General features: G+C 37.6%; 1 protein-coding gene across 1 annotated transcript; it reads right to left on the bottom strand.

Annotated features, from left to right (window-relative positions):
• Positions 1-1,268: 1,268 nt before the first annotated feature.
• LOC122656418 (protein LAX PANICLE 2-like) lies at positions 1,269-8,822 on the bottom strand. The gene is made up of 4 exons (XM_043850924.1): positions 7,591-8,822; positions 7,403-7,453; positions 7,185-7,257; positions 1,269-1,437 (listed from the first exon to the last, which is right to left on the bottom strand). The coding sequence occupies exons 1-4, from the start codon at positions 8,622-8,624 to the stop codon at positions 1,282-1,284; spliced, it is 1,314 nt and encodes a 437-aa protein (XP_043706859.1). The 5' UTR covers positions 8,625-8,822; the 3' UTR covers positions 1,269-1,281.
• Between the last annotated feature and the right edge of the window lie 314 nt (positions 8,823-9,136).

The following is a 9,136-nucleotide window of genomic DNA, read 5'->3' on the forward strand; positions in this document are numbered from 1 at the left end:
TTGGTCTGGCTTGTTGAAGGGTCAAATTGAAAATTTTAAAGTATTAGTGGAGAGAGAGCTCCTCAAAGTATATGAAGATGCACCGAAGACCAAAACAAATCAACTTGTGATTATAACTCTAAAACTCCCAATATGTTTACATAGCTTTTTCTCTCAATTTTCTTTTTGATTAACCCCCCTCCCGACACACACGGAAAAAAAAAAAAAAAGGAACTCTAAAAATTGGATTTCTACTATTTCAAGATAGAGACCGGGATTCTTCTGACACCCATGTGCAGTTTTACACCAATGGGCGATAAGGGTTTCGAACCGTCAAATTGGGTAATTTTCTCAGAGAAGAGTGAGTGTGGAATCCCAACGGTTTATGAGGGGGCGTGTAGCGTCATATGGTTCCTTTTCCCTTCAAGATAATAGTGCACCTCATCGTATGCATTAATAATCATCTCTCTCTCTCTCAAACAAAAATAAGATACTTATGGTGTCATATACCTTGGCAGCAAATGGAACCACCCGACTCCCCACCCTTTCCCCTAGTAAAGGAAAAACTATAATAAACCCTTGAATATCCATAAAACTAGCTTCTATTGAACTCTTCTCTTCAGAAAGCAAACAGAAAAAAATATATATATTATGAAATGTACAGATAACGAAATTATTAACACTACAGCAGATTATTTTACTGTATTTAAAAGCATTTTTTTCCCCTATCGAATTAGAGAAGGGGGGCCTTGAAAAACAAGACATGGAAAGACAACAAAAAAACCCTCAAAAAAGGATAGAAAAGGGTTAAAAAAAAAAATGGAATCAAGGAGGGCTATAAATTAAAATTATACAACCTGCGAAGGAGAGGGTTTTGGAATTAAAATAAAGACAGTAATTTTTGTTGGTCCACCAATTAGTAAAGGGAATCCATGATATGGTGTAACAAGATACCATATAAATAGAATTATTACTCCACCTGTAGTACGAAGTGTCTGAAATATCTTCAGTCTCATGATTTTCTTTCATCAAATTTCCTCAAAAAAGTTATGATCATGCAGACCAGCAATACCTCATCCATAAATGAATAGTCTAGATCACCTACCTCTATGTGTGCGCTTCACATGTGGTTAGGTAATGACATTTGTCTCATCTACTATCATTAAAAGTGCATATAGATACATTTATGAAAGAAAAAAAAAAACAGATGTCATCACCTAATCATACGTGAAGTGTAGACGTACAGACATAGATAATCCAGACTCAAATAAATATGCCAAATCTTTTTCACCATCTCTTTAATTAAGGGCTCCTACCATATTGTAGAATCATGACATGATCTGCGGCTGAGGAGTCAGGAAGCAAAGTCACGGAGTCCCTTGACCTCCATATGGTATCCCTAACATGTTGTAAAGTCCAGAATGGCAGTAGCTCTTGCCCTCTACATCTTATCTCTACCTGATCTCCAGATGTCATCCATAAATCATACCACAATTAATATAAATAAATTATTCATACATACATAAATACATACATGTATAAATACACACATACATACATCAATTAATGATGGTGATGCACAATTTTAGGAATTCGAACTGTAACAACTGATTTGTATTTGACCCATTTAGATTTAGATACATGATCTATACGAATCAGCCGATATGATACACGGATACAGTTTTGATCAATACGATTCAATACGGTCAATATCGGTGACAACCTATACGGTAAACTACATCCATGTAGGGGATGATGATGGCATGATGATGGGGGAGGAGAATAGACAAAACAATAATTAAAAAAAAAACATATCGTGTGTGTGAAGAACTATCAATATCACCGTGTGATATTAAAAAAATAAATAAATAAAGAATCTCCTTATTGGATACGTATCATGATGAGTGGGTGGTAGTCATTAGTCACCGTGTGATATATTATGAATGGGTAAGACGTGTGTTTTTCGTAATTATTGGAATTTTTTTTTATTTTTTGGGGGGTATTATTGAAGTCATGCTTTGTCACTGCCTTACGTCTTCCATGCGCTTTTAGATATTTTTATTATCTATTTATTTATAATTATATTTGTAACGTCTACTTTACCCATCAAAATATCAAATAGGTCTCTCTCTCTCTCTCTCGCTTTATTTATGGAGTCCATAAGATTCCTCTTTCTCTAAGACGTAATCCTTCGGTCAGCGACGGATACCGACCTTTTAAGGCTGCCCGTTCCACGACCTCAAAACTGCCCGAGTGTAATCATTACGGGACCCACTTAAACTTTGATCCTAAGCTAAAATCATATAACCCTAGACTTTCGATTTAATAACATAGTTTTTTTTTAAAAAAAATAAAAAAACCAATAAGGGATTAAGGGTTTGATCCTAAAAGCACGGCGAGTAATCGGCACGATTTTCCAATTTTTCATTTTGTTCTCTACTGCTACCGTCTCTTCATTTCTCATCATCTCATGCACGTCTCCTTCACGTTGCTTTCTCTTCGACTTGCTGTCTATAATCCTACACTAATAAAATTTTCTTTGTTTAATTAATTGCAGAAGATAAGGAGGTCAATATTCCCCATGAACTACCATCCAATATTCTTTCATTATTTTTAATTATTTTTTATTGTGCTCATTATTAAGCCCTTTAAACCCTGGATAAACCCTAGAAAATCTCATTTCTTAATGGATTTGTTGTTGTTGTTGTTGTTCACATCAGCAAAGAAGTATTTTAATGGTGCATGCATTCCATTCACCAACATCAGAAAAATATAAATATATATATATATACATATTTTTGGGGTTTAATTTTTTATGGTTTAATCTCCTCGCCAATGGTTCTTGGTATGATTTTTGTTGCAGATATTATCCTCTCATGCATAGCTTTCCTCCAACGTAAAATATATATATATAAGTTTCATTTTTTTTAATATTTTCTGAGTAGTTTGTGGATGAGATGGTGGATCAATGGAGGCTTTAATATTCCAACAAAGTGCACCACTTAAGGGTTTTGATGGGCCTTTTTAGGCACGCAAGCCTATTGGGAAGAAGAAGAAGGAAGGATGGAAGGAAGAGGAGGGAGGGGGGGGGGTTTGTAGGGCCAACGTAGCTATCGAAAGGTGGAGTTGAAATTGGAGAAAGCGTGATGGAAAGAAAGAAAGGAGGAGGGATAAGGCATGCAGATGGGTGAAGGGAAGACAGGGTCCACGTGTGATGGTTGGGTCTCTAGAAGTGGATTTGGGAATTGTTACTCTCATCTTTTCCCCTCCCCCTTTTCTTTTCTTTTCTTTTTTTAATATGCTAATGAGTGCCAACTGGGCCTAAATAATCAAAATTTGAAGATGTTCTGGCCGGACCTCAAAGTCAATGGACGTTTCATGTATAATAAAGTTGGCAATGAAACCAAAATTTAGAGAGAGAGAGAGAAAGAGAGACCATCTTGCCTTGAATTCAAGAACTATCTTTACTTCTTTTTTTTAGGAGATTTTTGAAAGCTTCTCATGAATGATATAGTGTCTAATTATCACAAGATATGCTAAAATATTGCTTTAACACTAAGTATGAGGAACACAAAAAAAAAAAAGCATCATGATCACCCATTCATACATAATAAATTAAGCTCCACAACTTTATTGATTTGGGTTTAATCATCCTAAGATTGTCTCTCTGAGAGAGAGAGAGAGTCTCCGAGATTTACGCGACAAGTAAAGAAGGACCTAAGTTTTATTAATGCATGAATCAAAGATGGATCTCATGTTTCACACACCCACTTATAAGCCTAATCATTGGGAACTTAGTTGCATGCCATTTGTGAAAGGTGAGGTTCAACACTTTCTAAATTAAAATTCTTCTTCGTCTCTGGTCTCCATTAATCATCCCATCCCTCATCAGATCATCTATGGCCTGGTGGATTGCAGAGATTTTTTTTTTTTTTGAGGGGTAATTAGGATTGCAGAGATAGATACTAAGAAATCATCAATCTACTGCATTACACTTGACTTGCACAAAAACCCTACACACCATAAACAGTTAGGTTATATATCCCTTGATTCCTTGATTCCTTTCCTTTCCTTTCCCTGATTACAAAGTACTTATACAAAAACCCTAAACCCTACATACCATAAACAATTAGGCTATCCATTGATTCCTTTCCTTTCCTTTCCTTTAGTTTCCCTTAGTAATGATGTCTATCTATATAGTATATATTATGATATTTGTAGATGAGAAAGAACTTCATGCATCTACAAGCATAATATATATGCTTCAAAAATCTATTTAGAATGAAATCACTGAATCATTAAAAAAAAGTGTATCTTAGAACATAGGAAAGCCTGCATTATTAGCTTTGACAGATAAGCACAAATTTGCTTAACAAGGGGGAAATTTCCTAGAGAAGTATATAGAGAACAAGAAACCTTAGGGTTCTTACACATAACCAAAGAAGAATGATAGATTATGTCTAAATTTAAATACAGATAAAGATTAGAGATGTTCAATAATTTAAACAGGTCCCATTCTCTCTACAATTAATTCTTTAACCAAATGGTTTTCTTTTTTCATTTTTCACCCCCGGCCCTTTTTTATGGAAATGAATCATCTACGATCTTATTCAATATAATATCAATCAAGTGGAGTACTAGGCCCACTATCACAGAAGGACACCGCAATTAGGGTTGTCTTGTAATCCTCGAAACCAAAAAAAAGTTAAATTACATACTTTTTTTCTTCTTCTTCTTATATAATTGAGGCAAAACGGAACAGGGCCAGCATACTTTGGGAGACGAGGAGGGGAGCTAGAGAGAGAGAGAGAGAGAGATGCTTTGGTTATGAACAACAAAATCCAAAATGTGTAATTGAACACCATAAGCAAGCCACTTTAAAATTATGGATCCCATATATGGGAGAAAGTTCGTTCTGTGTCCGGGAGTGTGGGCACTACACTCCCATGAGTCTATCTCTATCGTCCCCATATGAAAAGACACCTTTGTCCCCTTGTTTTGAGGAGGAGAGAGATACACACATGGGATATATGCACTTTTAGACTGAAGCAAAAGAAATGATCACAGTCTGCCTATCATGCATGTTAATATGTTATCGTCTTCAGTAGTAAAAGCTATGCAAGCTTGCATATATAAATCCCTACACAGAGACAGAGAGAGAGAGAGAGATTTTGCTGCTGACAGTACCTCAACAAGCCTTCTTAGAACCTCTAGGCTCTCCTAATAGTCTTAATTATCTGATTATTTGGTCTGTGTTTGCCTACGGGTGCTTATATATGGAAGGGAGAGAAGTATTAGAAGTTGAATTTTCTTCATGCATTTTAGAATTTCTGAAGGTGAAACAAATTTAGTCTTTATGCCAAAGAGTTTAGATCGAGTTGCAGCACTACAAAGTTGAATGTAGTTGATAGATATTGCCCTCGAAATCATTGGTTTTTATTTTTATTTTTATATATATTACTTTTCAGAACTGTAAATTAAAGTCACTTATGTTGAAATAAAACTATTTAAGGACCCCAAGTCAGGAGCTAGACAGGATTAATTCCTAGCATATAGGGATTATGTTGTAGATTAATGGTTGGTACGTTATATATTATATGCACTCTTATTAGTTTTGAAAAGAGCCCTAATTTCCTTGCATGCTCTTTTCTTTCCCCCTTGGGTGGGCTGGGTAAGCTGGAGCTAGAGTGTCCTGGACTCAAACACACAACATTCGAGGCACACAGCTATGAGCCTTAAAAATGTATGTTGTTGTATTTAACAACAAAAAAGAAAAAAACAAGTTTTTCTTAACCCATGGGAATCCATCCATTCACCGTGGGCTTCAAATGCACGTGGAAAGGTATCAAGAGATCTAGTATTTTGAGAAACATATTAAAACTTTATAGGAGTTTGTGAACCCTAGGACGGTGTGATGAATTTTCACTACGCGGTGAAAAAAAACTTTCTGCAAAAAAATAATAAATGATGTATATTGTTGCCACAGCCAAAAACAAAACCGAAAAAAAAAAGAAAAAAGTGGCCTCATGTCCATGCATGCTTCCAGGTTCTTCTTCCCCGGCCCCTTTTATGTGTATGTCCTGAGAAGTATGTGTTGCAGTGTTATTAGTTAGGATTAGTCCTTGTATGCTTATTATTTTCTTCTCCTTCTTTTTTTTTTTTTTTTTTTTTTGTTTTTTAATTTGGGGAGGGAGGGGGTGAGGAGGACGATCGAGGAGGGTTTGTTTATATATAGTTTTGAAATAGTTGCATTGGCATTCAATCCTACTGTATGACTTGTGTGCACTAGCTAGCTAGCCACTACCAAAAGGTTTTCCTCACTAGATCATACGTATCGTAATTATCCATGTTTCCTTGTGGAGATGGCTCTCTCTCTCTCTCTCTCTCTCTCTCTCTCTGTCTGTCTGTCTGTCTGTGAGTGTGTTTAGGGAGGAGCGTGCAGGTAAGCAGGCTATTTTCTGTCTCTGGTTGGATGCTTCTTTCTCTATCCATATGGGTATGGGGTATCCTCTTCTACTCTACGATAAGTTAGTGTTTTCCAACAGATCGAATAGAGATCGAAGATTACTTTTTCCTGTAGAGTGGGCTTATTAAAGCAGTAAAACCTCATTATCTCCACTTAAACCCCCCATCACTACACCATTTAATTACCTATATATATATATAACTAACTAACTAGATATATGAGACTCCCAATATTTCCTAAACTGGACAAACCACTAGCTTGCTTCCTAGCTTGGGTTTAAATATTTCTTCTCTAATTAACAGCTTATGTATGAATGATCCGACAGGACAATGATCCATATAAAAAAGGTTAATTACTTAGACAAACACTTCCCACCTAATTAAAACTATGTATATATCAGAAGAAATAAATACCAGTGTTTAAACCCTAATTAATTAGCTTCGCAGTTTCTTTCATGTTTCTATCACCGACCACCATGCAAAGAATCATCAGCATGTCCATGAAACAATCAGAGAAAACAAACAAACCAAACACACCAAACAGTGTTTTGAAGGGAGGAGTTGGTGGCCGGGTTCCTTTTAATTTGGGCTCTCCTATGCAAAATTTTAGTCTCAATTTCACATTATTGAGATGTTATTAAGAAGCAGCAGCAGCAGCACTACATGATATTATATGGTACCAACCAATTAATTAACTACTTGTGTATATATAAGCAATTTTTTAAAGTGAAATAAATTACCTCTGATTCGTTATCCAATCTCAGCTTGTTAACCACATATTTCATCAGCAATCGAACTGTCATTCTGCCATCCCTATTGGATTCCCAAAACAAAACAAAACAAAAAAACAAAAAAACCGATAAATGTTTACTTTCTTGATGATACTCACTTAATGAATCAATGCAACACACAGGCAGGAAAAAAAACAAAATGAACAAATTAAGAAGAAGAGTAATACTTGATTCTGAGGAAGGTCTTTGTTATCTGAGCCAAAAAGGGTTCTTTTGCTCTGCATTCAGATATGATAAAGATTGAATTAAAGCAATCCTAATGATAAATAGAAATTAATTAGCCTTTTATTTATTTTTTAAATAAAAATTAAGCTTCGAGTATTTCATTGTTTTTAGTAGCTAGCTAAATACTTACTGATTTTGAGAGGCTTGAAGCACAAACCAAATACCGGAATGTGGTCTAGGTGGAGCATCGATGACTCGGATATCGGAGGAGCTCGAGCTTGGACCGGCCAAATCTAGGCCCGGGTGTCGGGCAAAATAAGGCACTGGAAGCATTGAAGAAGAGGGAGTAGCGGAAGAAGAAGAAGGAGAGGAAGATGATGTAGTAGTCCATGGAGGATTAGGGTTAGACCTGTTATATCCCCAAGGAAACTCTGGTTGGTGAGGAAAGCTTAAACCGGTTAAGCTAGTTAAGCTAGTTAAGCTAGTAGCTCTTGGGATTGGGTTTGGGAATTGGTGTTGCAAGAACAAAGGAGGAGGAGGAGGAGGAGGAGATGGTGTTATTGCGATTGGTGGACGAGGAGTTCGGAATTCGGTCGTGCAGAATATTGGGTCCTTCGCTTTATTAACCATGTGTTGTTGTGCACTGCCACCCCTACCACCGCCGCCGCCACCACCGCTACCACCACCTGGGGTTAATAGATCGAGCTCGACCAATCCGGGTCGTCTAGTTCCGGTGGGTGGTTCGAGAGGATCCTTAAGCTTGGGGTCCGTTCGACTGGCACCACCAATGCCCAATTGAAGCCACCCTTCATCACCACGCTCTTCCTGATGAAGAGAACCACCAGAACCACTACCACCACCAACACCAACACCACCCTTGGAGCTTGAGCCGGCTTCGTTAAGGCTACTACTACTTCTAGACTCGTCTTCGGCCATGTGATTGTGTGCAATCCCAATCCCAGTGGTTCCAGCCCCAACTTCAACCGGATCGGATCCTATGCACGCCTCGACCTCGCTACAAGGGTTACCATATTCATAACCCCCGGCTGCTATTTGATTCATAAGATGACCGAAGCTCCCACCAGTAGCAAAACAGTCTCCACAAGCGCCGCCACCAATGCCAATGCCAACGCCAACACCACCGCTACTTCCACCGGCACCACCACCACCATCATCGTAGTGTTGCTGATTAAAAAGGGTTGTTGGAACAGGAACCATGGTCATATTGTATAGCCCCCCGAGAGAAACCGAAATCGCCAGCGTCTTTTCTGTTCTTCTTTGTCTTTCCCAACATTAGCCATTCGATGGAGGGATATTTGTGACAATTAGTTGTTGTTGCGTATTCAGATGGGAAAAAGGGATCTGTTGCTGTTATTGCCATGGACACTTTTTTCTGGGGGTGTTGAGTCGGCCTTGGGGTTGGAGATGAAGGTACCCATTAACGAAATAAGGTGATCTATTGATGATTCTTTCTTTGTTTCATCTAAAACATTCTCTCCTGGGTTCGATAAAAAAAACGAAAAGGAACCTTGCAAATTTCCCTTTCCATTAATTCTCTTGGTTTGGAAGCTTGTGGGGAAGGGTATGAAATGAAATAGTTGGCACACAGAGCGAGCGAGAGAGAGAGAGAGAGAGAGAGAGAGGGAGAGAATGGTGAGCTGATGGTGGTCTGTCAGTTATGTAAATTTTAATATACGAAAGGGGGAAAGGACGAAGAGTATAATACCATCATTTAT

This window comes from Telopea speciosissima, chromosome 3, assembly GCF_018873765.1.
Source record: "Telopea speciosissima isolate NSW1024214 ecotype Mountain lineage chromosome 3, Tspe_v1, whole genome shotgun sequence".
In the NCBI taxonomy this organism is placed as follows: Eukaryota; Viridiplantae; Streptophyta; class Magnoliopsida; order Proteales; family Proteaceae; genus Telopea; species Telopea speciosissima.